A 21,518-nucleotide genomic window follows, 5' to 3' on the forward strand; every position below is an offset into this window, starting at 1 on the left:
GAGATAATATGTCATGAGACATGCAGATATAAATTAAATACACAAGGACATAAGTAAAGGAAATGAAATGAGCTCAAATATAGCTACAAATGAGGTATAATGATGCAATATGTACTTACAGCTAGCCTAAATAGCATGTTAGCATGGATTAGCTTGCAGTCATGCAGTGACCAAATATGTCTGATTAGCACTCCACACAAGTCAATAACGTCAACAAAGCTCACTTTTGTGCATTCCCACACAGCATAAAACATTTGGTGGACAAAATGAGACAAATAAGGAGTGGCATATAACACGTCTCTCTGTGGCAGCGTCGGAGAGAGTTGTACATGTAAACAAACAGTACTCTCATCAGTGAAACACAAACATATTAAACATTTAGGAAGGTGTGTGTCATGTTTTACCTTCTACAGAAACATTATTAAAACAAAGTATATTTTTCCCCATCTTTTTACATTGTCATACATTTTTGAAAATGCTCCCGGGAGCCACCAGGGCGGCGCTAAAGAGCCGTGGGTTGCCGACCCTCGGCTTAAAGGAATGCTTAACATACAGTGCCAAATGTTTTCCCAGTTTGCTGAATGATGGTGTGGGGAAGCTGGGCTCCATGCCCACTGCGGCGCCTCCTTCTGCGGCCATGAGGAAGTCCTGGCACGAAGACATCACGCAAGACCTCCGCAACCACCTTGTGCACAAGCTGTGAGTCCGCTTCCTCCCTCCAGTCCCACCACTTTGTCATATGCACCTTCCTGTCTTTGATCAGCAAAACTAGGGCTTCATCATATGTCACAATATGTTATTTGATCATTGGAGCGTTTGAAAAGAGGTGACTTTGGCTGCTGACGTATGCTGTGTAACATATCCTCATTTCCTCTTGTATTCTTTTCTCCAAACTATCATTCATATATTTCATCATTTACTCTTAAACTCTGGTTACTTTTTCTTGTAACATGGTTCTGTCTACAATTCTGTAACATTTAATAAATACTTATTCTTCTGTTCTTTAGATACTTTACATCACCTTTTGGCATTGCTACAAAATTGTGTATCGATCCAACACCAAGGATCGATATAGAAGGGTAATTGGCCATACCAACTTTCGTGCTTAAAGTGACAAAAATATTATTACAATATGAAATGTATAGCATTTACTGCTCTTGGCTCTCATTTCCTGAGTTTGTAAACGATAACAAAAAACCCCCAAACTATTTTGTGGTACTAAAAAACATAGAGGTGTAACGATTCATCCACTAAATCGGCCTATTCATTTATATTCCTAAGATTCAACTACATTGATCTGTGTTCGGCAAGTTAGCCTTCTGGAAGATACCATATTTTCCGCGCTATGGAGTGCCGCACCCACCAAATTTTAGAAAGAATAAATGTATTTCCATGTATTAGCTGCACCAGACTATAAGCCGCAGATATATACTGGGACGAAAGTAGTTGTAAATGTTTGTTATTTATATGTTAAGGTATAAATGTTATTTATACCTTAATTGTTTCCAAACGGTGTCTGTAACACGGCAGTAAAACGGCTGATCAAACAAAACAGAAGTCATGGTCATGGACCCACTAGTGTTTAGCTGCGCAAGCTAGCTCTCCAATCAGCTAAACAGACTCAATAACTCCACGCTGACGTTTTGGTGAATTTACTGAGGAATTTGTGAAAGTGAAACCATACAAAAAGAATGTCATTGTAAGTTAATAATACTAACACAGACACTCAAAAACCTGTTAGCATATTAGCTAATGCTAATGACGCTAGTAGCTTAATTACATTACGATAGCACGTACAAAAAAACACTCTCACAGACGTCACACATGGGACACTTTAGTAAGTAAGAATAGTTTTAGTTGTATTGTAAAACTTACAAACCTTGCTTGGACTGATGAATGAAGAATCCATCCGAGTAAAAACGCTATGGACATCTAAAAGACGGAACAACACTTCCATATTCGGTTCAAAGCTCGAAACAGCAGGAATTAATTCACTTCACAGCATCTGCAGTAAGCCAACTCATCCAATAGATGGCGCAAACAAACAAACAATAACACACCATTTAGGTGTATTTTAATGAAAAGCATTTGCATTGTCAGCGAAGAAATGTCCATAAATTAGCAGCGTCGTTTTATAAGCCGCATGGTTCAAAGTGTAGGAAAAATGTAGTGGTTTATAGTCAATATCGCTCTAACATAAAGGCAATCAATGTATTTTATCAATACTAGGAGAAAGAACACATTGGATTTAAGAATGGCAGACTTAATATGAAATGTATGACTTTTAATGATAACTCACTGAATCTTTTCAGATATTACAGGGTTTCTCTTTAATGTACTTTGATTACTGCCACACCTTTTAAATAAGGTTATTGGGGTTTTTGTACGTGAAAACAAATGTAAGTAATATAATATATTGTAGCCCCCAGAAGAAATCACACAAAATCAGACGCTATTTTTAACTTTTATTACCAACCTTCTGATAACAAACAGCACAATTCCAACAGGTTTTACCTCCCGTGCAAACACTTTTGTCTCCGTGAGCAACAACAACACTTCCTCATTCTCCGCCAATCACCTTTCAGGCACGGACGGTGTGTTTGCAAACATGGGAAAAACTGACATCAAATCCAAACCACACAAACATAAAACATTAAGATTAGCTGGTCGTTACAGTATAAATTGATATGTATAGTCTATTATTTGCGCACTATTGACAAGTGATGTACCGACAACCTGACCACCGAAGAAAGACTTTGATCACTGAAAACTGCACAACCGAAACTGGATGTAAACAAAACGCACGCCATTGTCTGGAGCGTTGTCAGCATGTCTGTGATGTGGACGTGATTTTTTTATATATATTGCAGATATACCCGCGGACAGCCATCTACAAAATGTGCAAATATTAAGAAAGACAGTTGCAACTTTTAAGAAGAGAAAGTCCAACTAGAGCAACAGCGCCAAGCAAGTGTGACGTCATGCTCGATGCAGCCTCATTAGTCAGGGACAGAAGTCACTACTTTCTACAAGACATGATAACAGATTTATTTGAAATGTATATATACATTTTTTTAGCCTTTTTAAAGAAAACCATATCATCATAGAAATTATTCAAATTACTTGATGTCATGGTGACCACACCCCCACCGCCACAGGTATCTTGGCAGTTTAGGGGAAATCCTGTATTATCCTTCTAAATAAATGAATATTGTCTCCGCATCGAAGGCAACCTCAAAATATGATTTGAGTCGTTAAAAGGAATCGTTTCACCCCTACTAATCCCTGTAGTATCAACCACATACCAATGCTACAGTATATTTACTTAACTATCGCTACTGTCGATATTTGTATCGATCCTCCCAACTCAATTACATTCAAGAGATCTAGCTTAGCGGTTAGCATTGTTGTATCCTCATGTTTGCTATTCCTTGTCTTCTAATCCCTTTGTAAGAAACACACTTTGTTTGTGGCCAGGAGCCAAGGATGAATCATTTAGAAAGTGCACTGTGGAGGGACGTTATCCTCTAGCATGCTAGCAAGTTAGGGACGCCTTTGTTCACTCGCAGGACTTATCGGAATTGTGTCATCAGCATGCATTATCACGATATGTCGAGAGTATTATGGAGCAGCCACAATATTTCAGTCAAAACAAGATTCATACCATTTTAGATACTGTATCTACTTTGATACCTGTTGTCCTTTACAGTGTGGGAGGAGTCAACATTGAAATGTATGTACTGTATGTGTGAGCAGGGTGCAAGCCATCTTTCCCACTCCTGACCCCGCTGCCCTGAAGGACCGCAGGATGGAAAATCTGGTGGCGTATGCTCGAAAAGTAGAGGGGGACATGTACGAGTCCGCCAACAGTAGGGTAAGACATGGCCGTCACATTTGTGTCCAAGAAGTGGATGGCATGTGAATGACCTGCAACACTCTGGTTTCTCTTTGCTCCTTTCCCTCAAGGCGGAGTACTACCACCTCCTAGCAGAGAAGATTTACAAGATCCAAAAGGAGCTTGAGGAGAAGAGGAGGACTCGTCTCCAAAAGCAGGGAATGATGCCTGGGCAACCTAGCTTGGCTTCACCTGGCTTCCCACAGATACCACCTCCCAGCCTGGGTCAGCCTCCCATGGCCCCGGGGCCACCTCCAAGTAAGCCAACATATCAATTGAACTTTTTCAATACCACATTTTCCAGACTATGGAGTGCACGGGTATATAAGCTGCACCCACTAAATTTGAGGGGAAAAATATTTTCCCACATATTAGCCACAGTCACAGATATATAAGTTGTGAAATGAGTTATTTACACAGAAATATTTCATAAATGTTTATTTGCATACCTTAATTGTTTCCAAATGGAGTTTTAACACGGCAGTAAAACGGCTGATCAAACAAAACAGGAGTCATGGACCCACTAGCTGCGCAAGCTAGCTCTCAATCAGCTAAACAGACTCAATAACTCCACGCTGACTCTCTGGTGAATTTACTGAGGAATTTGTGAAAGTGAAACAATACAAAAAGTAATGCCATTATAAGTTAATAATACTAACACAGACACTCGTAAACGCGTTAGCATATTAGCTGGTGCTAACAACGCTACCTTGATTACATTACAATAGCATGTACAGATATGCATGAAAACACTCCTACAGACATCACACATGGGACGCTTTAGTAAGTAAGAATAGTTTTAGTTATATTGTAAAACTTACAAACGTTTGGAGTGATGAAGAATCCATACGAGTAGAAACGCTATGGACGGCTACTTCCAGTTCAAAGCTCTAAACAGCAGGGATTCATTCACATAGCAGCAGCTGCAGTGTGCAAACTCGTCCAAAGGATGGCACCATAGCACAAACAATTACACAACATTTAAGTGTATTTTAATAAAAAGTATTTGCATTATGGGTGTCCGATAAATTTGCAGCACCGTTTTGTAAGCCGCAGGGTGCAAAGTTTAAGGGAAAAGTAGTGGCTTATAGTCCAAGATATACGGTACTCCTCTGTTTGTCGATATACACTTAAAAGATATGGTGTGAATGAATGATCAGTAATAGACATGGAGAAAGGCTAAGATTAAAAATGTGAAAATGGAACAAACCATATTGTATTTCTCCCCAATATAAGTTCATCTTTTGCTTTACCAGTAGTGTGGAAACTCCATTTACGAACTTAATTGGTTCTTGAACATGGTGTGTAAGTGGAGCTCGTAAAAGTTTGTATAGTGAAGCAGAGTTCACCCTAAGAAACAATGTAAACATGAATAATTGCTTCTAGCCTCCACAAAAGTCCATGTTTTAGTAAAAGAATGCACACTTGGTTATCAATCTGATATACTTTAAAATGTCCTCAATTTAATGATCAAAACAACACAAAAACAAGGCAAGCTGAGCTGTCAACACACAAAACATTAACAACCATGTTGCTACACTTATAAAAGAAGTCAAAACTTCTTTACCTTGCTGCCCGTGAATGTTTTTGGCATGCACTCCACACAAGAAGGCAAAGTCATTTAAGGCAGAGAGAGAGAGGGGAGGGGGCGGGAAGGAGGGGCAGCGTGTTACTGCTCCTCCAGGGTTTCTTCTTTTCCCTCTCACAATCACAAATACTTTAATAATCCCAGAGGGGAAATGAAGATTTTCAGCACTATCCCATTCAAGATCAGACAAACATTACAGGGAGACAGAACAGGATCAAACATTACTGTGAGACAGAACAGGATCGTCTGCCAGCTTCCGGTGCCCCTTACAAAAAAGGTGAGAAACAGGTAAACGCTTAAAGACATTTAAAAGAGCCGAGCTGATGCAACCAGCCACTTCTACCCACAGCCACAAAAGTAAAACAACAACAACAAACATATACACTGTGGTGGCCTCTGCGGTGTTCCTCACCATCGTCTGCTGGGGTGGGGGGACAGGAGCAGACCCAACAAAGCAACCAAGAGAGTCGGCTCCACCCTCGGCCGCCCACCAACTCTCAGCTAGTGTCCAGTCGGCATGGATGAGTGAGGATACGTCCAAGGAGACAGAGGTGTCTGATACCTGCTCATTCAGCCAAGACACTGTGAAGCTTGTCCAGCTCTCCAGTCCTGTCTCTTCATCCACATCCCCTCCAGTCTCTCCAAACTCTGCAGTCCTGTCTCTTCATCCACATCTCCTCCAGTCTCTCCAAACTCTGCAGTCCTGTCTCTTCATCCACATCCCCTCCAGTCTCTCCAAACTCTGCAGTCCTGTCTCTTCATCCACATCCCCTCCAGTCTCTCCAAACTCTGCAGTCCTGTCTCTTCATCCACATCCCCTCCAGTCTCTCCAAACTCTGCAGTCCTGTCTCTTCATCCACATCCCCTCCAGTCTCTCCAAACTCTGCAGTCCTGTCTCTTCATCCACATATCCTCCAGTCTCTCCAAACTCTGCAGTCCTGTCTCTTCATCCACATCTCCTCCAGTCTCTCCAAACTCTGCTGCCCTGTCTCTTCATCCACATCTCCTCCAGTCTCTCCAAACTCTGCAGCCCTGTCTCTTCATCCGCATCTCCTCCAGTCTCTCCAAACTCTGCTGCCCTGTCTCTTCATCCACATCTCCTCCAGTCTCTCCAAACTCTGCAGCCCTGTCTCTTCATCCACATCTCCTCCAGTCTCTCCAAACTCTGCAGCCCTGTCTCTTCATCCACATCTCCTCCAGTCTCTCCAAACTCTGCAGTCTTGTCTCTTCATCCACATCTCCTCCAGTCTCTCCAAACTCTGCAGCCCTGTCTCTTCATCCACATCTCCTCCAGTCTCTCCAAACTCTGCAGTCCTGTCTCTTCATCCACATCCCCTCCAGTCTCTCCAAACTCTGCAGTCCTGTCTCTTCATCCACATATCCTCCAGTCTCTCCAAACTCTGCAGTCCTGTCTCTTCATCCACATCTCCTCCAGTCTCTCCAAACTCTGCTGCCCTGTCTCTTCATCCACATCTCCTCCAGTCTCTCCAAACTCTGCAGCCCTGTCTCTTCATCCGCATCTCCTCCAGTCTCTCCAAACTCTGCTGCCCTGTCTCTTCATCCACATCTCCTCCAGTCTCTCCAAACTCTGCAGCCCTGTCTCTTCATCCACATCTCCTCCAGTCTCTCCAAACTCTGCAGCCCTGTCTCTTCATCCACATCTCCTCCAGTCTCTCCAAACTCTGCAGTCTTGTCTCTTCATCCACATCTCCTCCAGTCTCTCCAAACTCTGCAGTCCTGTCTCTTCATCCACATCTCCTCCAGTCTCTCCAAATGGACTCTGGTGTGGCAGACACCCAGCAGCTGGTCTCCATGGCCAAAAGGCTCCCGGGAGGCAGATTCAGAAGTTGACAAAAAAGCACCGCAGAAGTCAGCCTTGTCTCACAGTCCCAAAGGGTCCCCAACCAAAAGGCCAAAAACCCCACATGAAAAGAAGAGGGAAACATCAGGAACACAAAAGGATGACACGAGCACAGAGCTCCTGCCACCAGCAGCCACTACAGCGGCGCCATCTTGGGGGGGAAAAAGAGACTTTCTCAGTCCGCTGTGACACCACAGCCATTCGCTCCTTCTTTGGCTTTTTTGGAGTCGTATTGAGTAGGCAAAATAGAGTAGTAGACAAAGCTGGTGAAAGAAAGAAGGCAAGTGTAACGGAGCGTGTAAACAGGATGTGATGTAAGGAGGCTCCGCCGTGCTGCACAGGAAGTGATGTCCCCAAAATGGCTTTCTGTAACATAGTATCGTTCTTTCAGACGGTCCTCATGCTGATCCGTCCATGATCCGACCTGCTGGACCCAACAGGCTGCAGAACCCAGCAGGTGAGTGTCCTTGACGTGACACAGAGAAGAAAACCTCCGCCTAATCCAATGAAAGAAAATATTGAATTGATATCAGACTTGGAGAATTTAAGGCTTCATCACTCCATTATTATTGAACTAACTCTTGTTTTTCAAGATGTGTTAATGTGGACTCAGATGTTCTTTGCCTCGTCCACTCATTGCATACAAGTCTGCTAATGTCTTTTTCCACTCCTTCATACTGTGGTGTCTAATTGGAAATGTGACTGCTAGGCTTGTCAGGATTTCACCAATGAAATTCCATGTCTCTTGATCCTTATTTGTTACCACGATTAAAAATAATATATCATATACTTTTAAAGGAGCCTTATATACAAATTTGACCAGAAAGGGTACTGCAATCACAGTCAAAATTCTGTAGTCCCCTCCCCCTCTCTCTGACTGAGGTTGCCAGATACGCAGCCGAATCCAAGGAACTTCAAACTTCCACTACCTCTTACTAGGTGTTGAGGTGCTGGGACCATAATAGTTGAATAGACAAGCCCTTTGTCAATAAAAAATCTCTTACCAACACATTTTACACAAAAATGAAGCTGTTTCCAGGAAGAAGTAGGTCATGCCTGCGTACAATATGACAACAATCATATGGTTATTGTCAGTACTGTCAGAAAACAGACTACAACCAACTACAACCAACACTAGCAATGGTTATACTGGTGAAAATAAGTAGAGCATGCTTAGCAGACTAATGTACGCCCAAAACTAAAGAGGAGACATTTTACCAAGGTATGCCTATAGGCTACTGTTTCAAACCTTTCAGATTGCCATATAACTTGGTGCATGTAGTCCACAATATGTAAACACCAATGAGGAATTATTTTATCATGCGATTTGTCTGTCTCCATACCTTTCACATTGCCATGATGACTAATGTTGGAACCATTTCCTCAGCGTATCAGCATATTGAGAAGGAAATAGGCACTGACACTACCCATATCCACATAGCTTTTATTTGTACTAAATATATTATGACACATGGACATACAGGCTAACGGGCATATATTTCCCCCGTTAGCCTGTAAGTCCATGTGCCATTGACCGGGCTAGCATGCTAAGCATTCGTTGCACGGACATATGTACTGTATCGGACAATATAGTTTACATACAAAATGTCCATGTCCATTTATTACAAGTAATACAAAAAGGTAAATGTCTGACTTACCTATCAAGGAGGAAATTAGCAAGTTTGGTGTCAGATAAAAAAATCTTGTCCGCCTTCAGTCGCCTCCAATCAATCAATCAATCAATCAATCAATCCATCTTTCAAAGGCATCTCTGATACAAATCCTGGTTTTGTTGCTGGCTTTGTCATGAATAAGTTGAGAAAGGTAACTTTTAGATTGACTAAGGTCTGACATGTTTAGTAACTCTACCAGTGGCAGTAGCCAGACCAAGATGGCAACCCTGATGTGACACACTCACAGACTTTCTAATTGGTCAAACGGTGGAGGGCGGGGCATCGACATGAAAACAATAACAAGATTTCAGGGCTGTAAATCTAATTTTGAAATGATCATCCTGGCTGAACTACTGTTATCAGTTATAGAGGTATTGGAAAAGAAGATGATTTTTGAATGCCTTTTGACGTATCATTCAGGGGTTAGTGCATGTGCCTCACAATATGAAGGTGCTGAGTAGTCCTACGTTCAATCCCGGGCTCGGGATTTTTGTGTGGAGTTTGCATGTTCTCCCCGTGACTGCGTGGGTTCTACTCCGGCTTCCTCCCGCCTCCAAAGACATGCACCTGGGGATAGGCCCCTCCCACCTCCAAAGACATGCACCTGGGGATAGGCCCCTCCCACCTCCAAAGACATGCACCTGGGGATAGGCCCCTCCCACCTCCAAAGACATGCACCTGGGGATAGGCCCCTCCCACCTCCAAAGACATGCACCTGGGGATAGGCCCCTCCCACCTCCAAAGACATGCACCTGGGGATAGGCCCCTCCCACCTCCAAAAACATGCACCTGGAGATAGGTTGATTGGCAACACTAAAATTGGCCCTAGTGTTTGAATGTGAGTGTGAATGGCCTGTGATGAGGTGGCGACTTGCCCGAATGCAGCTGAGATAGGCTCCAGCACCCTCCGCGACCCCAAAAGGGACAAGCGGTAGAAAATGGATGGATGGATTTAATAATGACTTGACATGACATTATTACATATGGCTCCTTTAAATGTACTACTTTGTTAAAAACAGTTTTAAAGTGTCAAGTATTAAAGATCAACGTGCTTCAACATCTTCTTGCACATGATTTAAATGATGTAACTATACATTCCAAAAGGACAGCAGTGTTCTATAACCTGCGAGTGTATCAAAACAAACAACACTGTGCTTGTAAATAGTTGTTATTTACCAACTATTTCACATTGTCAAATAAAGACAGCAGTGGCGTGGAGCCTTTGTTACAAAACAAACAATATTGTTCTTAATATTCTTGCAATACGGTGGTAGTGTGACGTGGGCTTGTGGTGGCGGATCTCCGCTCTCACTCGTGCGGCGGATACTCTCATGATGGCTTCTGTTTGATTGCAGAATAAATATGTACCTCTGATGGCTAAATATAGCAACAACGTGGCTAAAGTGCAGCAAAGGTTCTTTCTTCTTGGTGTTGTGATGCGGAGTTACACCACACCTGCACTTATGCTACACTGACACACTTCCTTTATCGTTGTTTTTATGAGCGAAGGCCAACCGTAAGAGCCAAATCCCCATTTGTGACAGGGTATTAGTACATTTATTGGGAACACTGACTCATTCTTTACATTTACATACAATAAGGCAGCCGGCATTTTTCTTTGGTGCTGACTCAGCGCTCACATGCCGCCAATTGAAAAAGTGTTGTACGGTATTCGGTAGGGATCGATACTGGTACTCAACACTACCAATTTTCGGTACTTTTTTGGTACTAAACTGTCCATTTTGATTGTGATATTAAAAAAATACTGCTGTCCAGTTGTATTATCATTTGCAAGTATGAGATTAAGTTGCAATTACAGTTGCAAGCCCACGATGGCAGTCGTGTATAGTTGGTGGTTTTTCTTGCGCCATAAAAAGGGTTAATCCTGTAAGTATTGTACTTATTAGGCCCAGCTGTTTGATTGTAATGTGCATCTTAGTTGTAGTTTTCATTATCATAATTTGGAGGTGTTGAAATCGCCATGTAAAATCACTAATGCAAATGACAATAGCAAAGCCAGTGTATATTAGCATCAAGCTAGTACATTTTTGGAAAAGTGGAGCCTTACGTTACTCGCGTTGGATCGTTTTTTTTAATTGCAACATTACCCAGGTAGTTAGGCAGAGTCCTGAGTGGCAAAGTACGAAGAGTTGTCTAAAAGTCGACAACCAGGCGTGATGTCACGCGCAAGCCAGGTACCGTAATATGGCCCTGTTGGATCTGACATGAATCGGTGCCCGGTAGGACCAACAGGATTTGGCCGATGCCAAAAAATGACAGGACTCGGTAGCCATGCCTAGTATTCCATACTGGAAAAAAGCAGTTTTTCGTGTCTTGGCACCGAGCTGGTGTGGAAGTATCAATACTTTTGACTGCACTTACTTATGTTTGCACTCATACAAGCCACTTGTGTGCAGGAGTCAACCAGTTTGGTCAGATGGGGATGCAGTCAATGGGTCAAAGGTCGACACCTCCTCTTCCCCTCAATGCGCCAATGAACCAGGTATGAATTACTGCGTCTGAAGCTTCTGTCTCTGGCTTGTGTGCTCTGAAAATAAACTGATGAAGTGCCATCTTGAGTGAGGGTCCACATAATGCAGCAGACAAACTAAGAACTGAACTTGTACAAAGAACAAATATGTCATTGTTACGCATTATATGTTGTTGGACTTCTTTCAAGTGGAAAAACAAATTGCCTCTATATTGAAGCTATGATCATATATATCTGATTTATAACACGGAAAGACTTGCAAAGTTTGTGAGTAAATAGACATGTTCAAAATAGTATCAATCTTACAAAGATTCCTGAGCCATTTTGAGAGATAACGAGGAAGGCAGTCCCGTAAACGTGTGACGTAGAGGAGGAACCACAGATCCCTTCCCCATCCACAACAATAATGATGAGATCAACAAGGATTACTTTGGGAAAATGAGGATCCAGAACCTTATATTGTTGATCCTTAATACAAAGAGGACGATGTACAAGTTTTAAAAGCTCTGCTTAATAAATCCAGCTTTAGTGAAACACTAAGCATCATGTAGCAGTGTTGCTAAGTGCTAAAGAAAAACAAACATAATAAAATGATAGCTTACTGTACGATGTCTGCTCTCACTGCGATGATGACTGTAGGGTGTTTATATCTTCCCGTTTAGATGAAGAATTAATCATGATGCACACGAAGGTTTAACAAGGAGAAGTCTCCCTGCAGACACGGTCTGCGGTTGTGTGTGTTTGTCTCCATCTCCGGGTATACATTGAATGTCACAGATGAACAACTTCTACATTCATGGCTGACTCCTGCTAATATCCAGACGAGAGGCATGATTTATAATCTAGAACTTTGACAGGCCGAGATGTGGCTGGGTCACAGTAAAACTGTGTGTTATCAATCCACCGCCGCTAAGAATAAGTTTGTCTGCGTTAGCGCTTATAATAAGAACTTTGCTAATATTTGGTTAATATTCAGGTCACAATATGTATAAAGAGTATTGTTGGCAGGTTTTGGATTGTTTTTTAGAGGTTTTGTGGGCAAAATAGAGAGCCCTTATTGACGGACTATTTATGTATTTACGACTTAGCATGCATAAAATAAAAACATGTCTTATATAGGGATTGTAAATGTTAAACAGCGCATGTCTGTAGAATTTTTGCATATTTCCAGTATGACTGATCTAATAATATGGTCAGAGTGCAGAAGTGACGTCAATCTCCGAAAAAGATTACAGAAGACGTTCAAAGCGGAATCTTTAAAATGGCTGACTGAATTTGTGGCATTTTGTGATGTTAAGATGGTGTTTTCACATACTTTGTGGACTGTAACTACAATTGGATATGTTTAATGGATGCAATGAAACCCAAATAAGCATATAAAGTCTACTTGGTTTATACTCTACTGCCACTTTAAGGAAATAGTCAGTTATTCAACACCCTTTTGGTGTCTCCTGTACAGATGGGTATGGGCTCAACAAGGATGGGCCAGCCAAATGCCACGCAGCTCCAGACCCAGTACCTCCCGCCAGGCCAGTTTCCTGGGTCCAGTCCTGGGCTCGGTGCTGGCCCTGTTGGCGTGAACCAGCCAGGATCACAGGCCGCTGGGCCGCTGGTAAAGATTTAGCAGCAAGCCTAATTGTGTTGACCAAACAAATTCCTGAAAAGCACGCAACGACGTCCTCTCCACTTACTCTCCTTTTCTTAATCTGTGCAGCAGAACCAGATGTCGACTCCGCCTTCCCTCCCAGCCGGCAGCCCTTCAGCCCAGTCTGCCACACCTGCCCCGTGCTCGGCAGCCTCGCTGGGGCCTGCAGCGCCTCCGTCCTCCACCTCCAACCAGCCCAGCACCTTTCCTCACTGCACGCCCATGCGAACAAACTCTCCCTCGCCCGCACGCAGCTTAACGCCTCAACCTCATCAGACCGCTCCCAGCTTACCTCGCTCTCAGACGCCACAGCCGCCGACCCCGACTACGCCCCAGTTGCCTCCTCAGCACCAACAGCAGGCGTCGCAGAACTCTGAGAAGGCTAGCCAGCTGCCACAGCAGACACTTGGGGGCGCCACTACCTCAGGCCCCCAGGTAGGTCAGGCTTCTTTGGGGCCTTTCCAGAATGCACATGTGCCCCTGCAGCTGCCAGAGAGCCCAGTAAGTACTCACCTTTGCTTTCACTGTGGTGGAACCTGCATTTATCAGCTTGATTGGTTCTTCAGCCGGGTTTGTAAATCCAAAAGCACATTTCTCCAATGTAAATACACTATATTGCCAAAAGTATTTGGCCACCTGCCTTGACTCACCTATGAACTTGAAGTGCTGTCCCATTCCTAACCCATAGGGGTCAATATGACCTTTTGCTGCTATTACAGCTTCAAATCAAATCAACTTTATTTATAAAGCACATTTAAAATGTACCACAGGGGTAGCCAAAGTGCTGTACAATGGGCAGGTTAAAAGATAATACGAGAACCGAGCAAACACAACACAAACGGAACACGATAAAAAAATAAAACATAAAAACAGGTTGACAGCAGGTGTATTATGGGATGCCATTACAGGGTGGATATCACTCAGTGTTAAAAGCCATGGAATAAAAGTATGTTTTTAAGAGAGATTTAAAAACAGGAAGAGAGGAGGCTTGTCTAACACTCAGAGGTAGGTCGTTCCAGAGCTTGGGAGCAGCAGCGGCGAAAGCTCTGTCACCTCTAAGCTTCAGCCTTGTGTCAGGGACCGTCAGTAGCAGCTGATCGGCTGATCTTAGGGATCGGGTGGGGCAGTAAGGCTGAAGGAGGTCGGAGAGATATGTTGGCGCGAGGTTGTTTAGACATTTAAAAACAAATAAAAGGAGTTTAAAATGGATTCTGTAACGCACAGGGAGCCAGTGAAGGGACGCTAATATAGGGGTGATGTGCTCACGTCTGTGTTAGCAGACGAGCAGCAGAGTTCTGCACGAGCTGCAGGCCTGGATAATGCCTACATACAGGGCAGTGCAGTCGTCTAAACGAGTCGAGAGAAAGGCGTGGATTAATTTCTCGAGATCATGTCCTGATAGAAGCGGTTTCACTTTCGCTATTTGGCGTAATTGATAAAAGCTTTTTTGTACAACGCTGCTGATTTGTTTTTCGAATTTAAAATCTGAGTCGAACTTCAACTCTTCTGGGAAGGCTGTCCACAAGGTAGCCGAGTGTGTTTATAGCAATTTTCCACCATTCTTCCAAAAGCGCATTGGTGAGGTCACACACTGATGTTGGTGGAGAAGGCCTGGCTCTCAGTCTCCGGTCTAATTCATCCCAAAGGTGTTCTATCGGGTTCAGGTCAGGACTCTGTGCAGGCCAGTCAAGTTCATCCACACCAGACTCTGTCATCCATGTCTTTATGGACCTTGCTTTGTGCACTGGTGCACAGTCATGTTGGAAGAGGAAGGGGCCCGCTCCAAACTGTTCCCACAAGGTTGGGAGCATGGAATTGTCCAAAATGTTTTGGTATCCTGGAACATTCAAAGTTCCTTTCACAGGAACTAAGAGGCCAAGCCCAACTCCTGAAAACAACCCCACACCATAATTCCTCCTCCACCAAATGTCACACTCGGCCCAATGCAGTCCGAAATGTAGCATTCTCCTGGCAACCTCCAAACCCAGACTGGTCCATCAGATTGCCAGATGGAAAAGTGTGATTCATCAGTCCAGAGAAGGTGTGTCCACTGCTCTAGAGTCCAGTGGTGATGTCCTTTACACCACTGCATCCCATGCTTTGCATTGGACTTGCTGATGTATGGCTTAGATGCTGCTGTTCATTCCATGAAGCTCTCTGCGTACTGCACGTGGGCTAATTGGAAGGTGACATGAAGTTAGGAGCTCTGTAGCAAGTGACTGTGCAGAAAGTCTTTGCACTATGCTGACCTCTCTGTCAGTTTACCTGGCCTACCACTTGGTGGCTGACTTGCTGTTGTTCCCAAACTCTTCCATTTTCTTACAGTAAAGCCGACAGTTGACTTTGGAATATTTAGGAGCGAGGACATTTCAGGACTGGATTTGTTGCACAGGTGGCATCCTATGACAGTTCCATGCTGGAAATCACTGAGAGCGGCCCATTCTTTCACAAATGTTTGTAGAAACAGTCTCCATGCCTAAGTGCTTGATTTGATACACCTGTGGTTAGTGATTCTCATCATTTGGATGGGTGGACACCATACTTTTGGCAATATAGTGTATGAATGCTGAGTTTTAGCCTCGACAAAAGTCCACATTTTAGTTAAGTGCTATTTGAAACATAACGAGGAGGTGATGGATCTACTTTCTCTTTATTAACAAGCTAAACTGTCCTACAGGGCTGGACAATTCATCACTTTTTCCCCCAATTATGGCTTGTCACCATGATGAAAATGTAAAAGTGGGGAAGTCCTGTGGGGAGTTCTCAGAGAGTATGGGGTCTGACTGTATGATCGTGTCAGAGCTCCAGGAAGTCGGACCAGTTTCCAGTGAGGGTTGGACTCCACCAAGGGAAGTCCTGTGGGGAGTTCTCAGAGAGTATGGGGTCTGACTGTATGATCGTGTCAGAGCTCCAGGAAGTCGGACCAATTTCCAGTGAGGGTTGGACTCCTCCAAGGGAAGTCCTGTGGGGAGTTCTCAGAGAGTATGGGGTCTGACTGTATGATCGTGTCAGAGCTCCAGGAAGTCGGACCAGTTTCCAGTGAGGGTTGGACTCCTCCAAGGGAAGTCCTGTGGGGAGTTCTCAGAAAGTATGGGGTCTGACTGTATGATCGTGTCAGAGCTCCAGGAAGTCGGACCAGTTTCCAGTGAAGGTTGGACTCCACCAAGGCTGCCCTTTGTCTTTTTCTGTTCATAACTTTTATGGACAGAATTTGTAGGTGCAGTCAGGGCGTTGAGGGGATCCGGTTCGGTGGCTGCAGGATTAGGTCTCTGCTGAAAGGGATAAGCGGTAGAATTTGGATGGATTTTTGTAGATGATGTGGTCCTGACGGCTTCATCTGGCCAGGATCTTCAGCTCTCACTGGATGGGTTTGTAGCCGAGTGTGAAGAGACTGGGATGAGAATCAGCACCTCCAGGTTCGAGTCCTTGGTTTTCGCCCGGAAAAGGGTGGAGTGCCATGTTCCCTCTAATTTGCCACTTGTATGAGCAAGGGGAAAACTCCCCGAGCATCGGGTGGAGCACATGTGACAACATCAGACGTGTGGCCACACCTGACTTAATAACAAGTTCAATCTTTTATTTCAATAATCAAATGACAGGACTTTTTTCCCAATGTAAGTGATTTGGCTCACTATAACAAATACAATCTTCTTTTTCATGAGCTTTGTGCTAGTGTTTTATGTCAAAGTGGGCATCCAGCTTTGGAAATAATTTGTACTCCTTTCACAGATCACATTTAGTTATTATATCATTTTATTAGCATGTCTGTAATCTAGTAACAGCATTCCATGATTAATATTCATATGACCAGTGAACATTGTTAATATATGGCAGTAGAATAAGCACATCAGTCATAGTGTAACCCTCTGGAATGGACAAAGAGTTGCTTTAAGCCTCTTTTGTACGGCAGACAATAACCAGGTTTTTTTTACTATGTTTTTGTTGTGGTTACGGCCGAAAAACAGTTTTGCTCAAAGTGATGGATGGAATTCCTGCCCTCTTTAAAGCGTTTCTACAGACGTAATAATTGAACAGTGTTGACGAACATTGTTTTCTCTGTTCTGGCCGCTTGCAAAATCATACAGAACAAACTTATCTGTTTATTTTCTTTATAGCTTAGATGGGATTTGATTTTGTGCAATTGCGCAGCTTAGAGGGAACGTTGGTGGAGTGCCATCTCCAAGTTGGGGAAGAGATCTTGCCCCAAGTGGAGGAGTTCAAGTACCTGGGAGTCTTGTTCACGAGTGAGGGAAGAGTGGATGGTGAGATGGACAGGCGGATCGGTGCGGCGTCTTCAGTAATGCGGACGCTGTATGGATCCGTTGTGGTGAAGAAGGAGCTGAGCCGGAAGGCAAAGCTCTCAATTTACCGGTCGATCTACGTTCCCATCCTCACCTATGGTCATGAGCTTTGGGTTATGACCGAAAGGGCAAGATCACGGGTACAAGCGGCCCAAATGAGTTTCCCCCGTCAGGTGGCGGGTCTCTCCCTTAGAGATAGGGTGAGAAGATCTCAAAGTAAAGCCGCTGCTCCTCCACATGGAGAGGAGCCAGATGAGGTGGTTCGGGCATCTGCTCAGGATGCTTTGCCAACACGCGTGCACACACCGAAGCCCCCTTGGTGGCCTCACAAATGATCAGAAATCACAAAAATCCTTAACTTTAACAACCATATTACTACATATTAAACAATTTAAAAAAGTGAAATCCACTTACGTTAACCTCGACAAAGCAGCAGCTGTGGAAAAAGCATCAGAGAGAGGGAGAAAACTGAACAAGAGGAGCTCTTATTCACTGTGAAATAGGTCTGCTTTGGCATCTTTTTCAGAAAAGTCCTGTTTCATCACAATTAAAACTTGCTGTGGTACGAAGTCCTGTCTTTTTGGGACTCCTATTGAGTAAGCAAAATGGACAAAAGTTGTCAAAAGGTGAAGAAACACAGAAGACACACACACACACACACACACACACACACACACACACTCACACACTGAGAAGTGTTCAGGGCAGCAAGTGACTTGGAGGGCTCCGCCCCCCTGCAGGCGGCACACAAAATGAATGAACGTGACATAATTGGCTCGATCGGAAAGTCCGTAAATGGAGTTTCCACGTGATTTTTTTTTTGTTAGTTTTTTGACTTAGTCTCCTGATCTTTTAACCCCGGTTGCCTTGCAGGCGTCTCCAAAGCCTCCTGTAACAGCAGACGCTCAGGTGTCTTCTCCAGCCTCCGTCAGCAGTGGCGCTAACCCCAGCTCCCAGCTCGCCCCGCCGGACTGTCCCGCTCCCAGCCAAGAGGATGGCAAAATGGAAGTGAAAAAGCAGGAGGACGAGGAAGAGGAGGACGGTGTGGAAAGCCAAGAGGAGGGCAAGGCTCTCGGGAAGACGGGCAAAGTTGAGCCTGACGTACAAACGGAGAAGGTTGAGGTAAGAATGTCCTCAAAAGCCTTGTTATTTTAGCCAAATGTGTGTTTTGCTTGCCACCTGTTTTCCCAGAGAAGAATAAATCCAGTCTCTGTTCCAGATAAAGAAAGAGGATGTATCTGGAGATGGGTGCAAAGCAGAGGCCATGGATACATCTTCGTCCTCTGCCTCCTCCTCCTCCTCGTCCGCTGAAACGGGGGAAGACAAGAAGCCGGAGGTGAAAAAGGAGCCCAAAGAACAAGATGAGGCATCTGAGTCCACGACCTCCCCAGCCAGCACTCAGAGCAAAAAGAAAAGTACGTCAAGCAGGTGTTATTTTCCACTCTGGACTGCAACCATTCCTTGCAGAACGGCTACAGGCATGTGGTTTTTCCCTCTATAGTCCGTCTTTTTTATCTCTGTAAAAATATAAACAATTATTTTACGTTTTTTCCGACCTACAATGTGTGTTAAAATCTTGATCCGTCTCTTTGCCATACCTGCCGACAAGTAGGGGTTTGGATCATCCAGTGGTAAAAACTATGGTTTTCCATTAAGCAACTCCACAAACTGTACATCAAGGATGATGGGTTGCTTTACATATAAGAACATCCATGATTGCTTACTGCCATGAGTTGAGATTAGGGCAAAACATTAGGGACAGGCCAATCAGAGGCAAGATATCATGGAACCAGGAAGTGAAATCACAACAGATATCCCAAATGAGGAGGAGAGAGTCGGAGAAGAGAAGAGGGAATCCTCAGGATTTCTATATTGGAAGATGGCAGAGGGATTGTCTTCTTGACAAGTTTCTTTCAGCGATGTAGACCACGTCCAGTGTTGGCTTCATTTGGACAAATGTATGATTCATTTGACTTGTTTACCATGTAAGCCCAAATGAAAAGTGGAAGATTGTGGCAGACATGTTTGCTACACTGTCTAATTGCTACTTTTCATGTCTAGCTGACATTACTACTCTTTGTATTTTGACATTGAATAGTTGCATCATTTTGAAACATAAACAACTAAATATTTGTTATTTCATGCTATAAATCACAAATGACTATTCAGATAAAGGAAGTTGGGGGGTAGGTGGCCCTCTTTCCCCCACAGCCCCCGACTTATTTCAAGTCTTTTTCATTGAGTTGAACTCCCATGCCTGCGGTTCTGTCAGTGGAGGCACGTATCTTGTGACTCCCATCTTCTTACAATGATCTTTTTGCCTCCAGCCTTTAAGCCAGAGGAGCTCCGTCAGGCTCTGATGCCCACCTTGGAGGCTCTGTACCGGCAGGACCCCGAGTCCCTCCCTTTTCGCCAGCCGGTGGACGCCCAGTTACTGGGAATACCCGTACGTATTCGAACTAGTAACAAAACTAACCTGGTAAGGGACTGCACTGGCTGCCATTTTGCTTCAACTCCTCTAAAAATGTGGATTTTTTTTTTGGTTTGTTTTCATTTTTCATCTTCCAAGCGTTATTTTGTCAGTAGTCATAATGTGTTTTTGACCTCGTCTCTCTGCTGCGCCTTCATTTTTTTCAGTTGCCATTGCATGTCAAGTCAAGAACACGTCTCTGAAACATAAACCTTTTGGCAAATCAAAGCAATTGATGAAGTAACAGCACACACGCGGCTGCTAAGAGAGATTGACTTCACACTCGGGTTGCCGACGCCTTGAAAAATGAAAAAGGGACTGCTATCATGATATCAGTGTTTTAAATGGGTCAATATGTTTTTATGACCTATGGAAAATAAGGAGCAGGAGAAAAATGTATGAAATGTAAACATTTTTATTTCCAATGTAACTTCCTGTGCCTCCGCTATCAAGGTAGAAGGGAGATGTCAACAAAATAGTACAATCACATTGAACACTTAACAATAAGCTCTTAAAAATGAAGGACTGTGTAAGAAATGCTTAATGATAACACAATAATATCTTCAGCAGGTTTAGTGGCAGCAAGTTACAGCTGTGCTCTAAAGGGTGAGCAGGAAAAAAGTTTCAGAACCACTGCTCTAACCCATTTCTCGCACTGGGCAATATAGCTACAAATGGTATCACCATATCAGTGTTATCTATCGGACCATATCAAAAAATGTTGATATTTGTGCAAATAAAAATACAGTTTCCACACTTAAATCATCATTTTTGGGCTTAAAAAACGTTGGTGACTTTAGCTCTGTGCTTCTTCCGTTTGTTTGTCATCACTGCCACAATTGGTGGAGAAATGTATTACAACTGAGTAACGCTGCAATGGGATAAGGAACAAAGTTATAACATTTTGGGGCTGATCCGGATCCCCGCCTGGATTCAGGGCTTTTTTACAATCAGCTCTGCTCTCGGAGTCATTTTCTAGCTTGCGTTGCTGCCTTTTGTACTATTTTACGCAAACCTAAATGTAATTACTTGCTTGTTTTTATATTTTATATAATGTCTTTTTCCCGTTAGGAGTGGCTACAATCTCATGGTGATTGAAGGAAAGGGCTGTCTATAAGTTGGCCTTAAAATGTTACAAACTATTTTTAATTCTCACGGTAATACACAACAAAGTGTGAGGATGCATACTTTTGTTTGTAAATACGGTCCCATTTCCCTTTTTCAAGCGACATTTGGCAACCCTGCTTCACCATCTCTTTCATAACACATGTTGATGTCCTTCTTGGAGATTGAGCACTTTGATCAGTTTCATAGTCAATTGCTTTTTTTTGCTATCACATGGATTCATTTGCCGTTGCTCAAATCATACTTTTTTTGTAGGTTTTTAGTCTGAATCAGATTTTGTGTCGACATTCTTGTGTGCCATTGCTTGCTTTCTAGTTCAGTTCCTCACCAGTAGCAGTGTTAGTAGGCAGTGTGTAGAGGTGGGGCAGTCATTCTCTTCATACACCTTTTTCCCCACTATAGAGTGCATAAGCCGCACCCACTAAAGTTTAGAAGAGAAATATTTTCCATATATTAGCCGCACCGGACT

At 43.5% G+C, this 21,518-nt stretch overlaps 1 protein-coding gene across 8 annotated transcripts in view; it reads left to right on the forward strand.

The window, feature by feature from the left end:
* ep300b (E1A binding protein p300 b) overlaps positions 1–21,518 on the forward strand; it is a 110,359-nt gene that overhangs the window by 24,421 nt on the left and 64,420 nt on the right. For 4 of the 8 annotated variants that reach the window (XM_062036486.1, XM_062036487.1, XM_062036488.1 and 1 more), the window contains exons 8-17: positions 574–699; positions 3,757–3,874; positions 3,967–4,153; positions 7,736–7,801; positions 11,435–11,520; positions 12,968–13,120; positions 13,223–13,654; positions 18,328–18,576; positions 18,674–18,869; positions 19,782–19,933. In XM_062036486.1, coding sequence (XP_061892470.1) covers positions 574–699; positions 3,757–3,874; positions 3,967–4,153; positions 7,736–7,801; positions 11,435–11,520; positions 12,968–13,120; positions 13,223–13,654; positions 18,328–18,576; positions 18,674–18,869; positions 19,782–19,933 — 1,765 coding nt within the window. The remainder of the gene's footprint in view (positions 1–573; positions 700–3,756; positions 3,875–3,966; positions 4,154–7,735; positions 7,802–11,434; positions 11,521–12,967; positions 13,121–13,222; positions 13,655–18,327; positions 18,577–18,673; positions 18,870–19,781; positions 19,934–21,518) is intronic. The other 4 variants (XM_062036490.1, XM_062036492.1, XM_062036493.1 and 1 more) reach the window with 1 other exon arrangement.

This window comes from Entelurus aequoreus, linkage group LG25 (assembly GCF_033978785.1).
Source record: "Entelurus aequoreus isolate RoL-2023_Sb linkage group LG25, RoL_Eaeq_v1.1, whole genome shotgun sequence".
Classification (NCBI taxonomy): Eukaryota; Metazoa; Chordata; class Actinopteri; order Syngnathiformes; family Syngnathidae; genus Entelurus; species Entelurus aequoreus.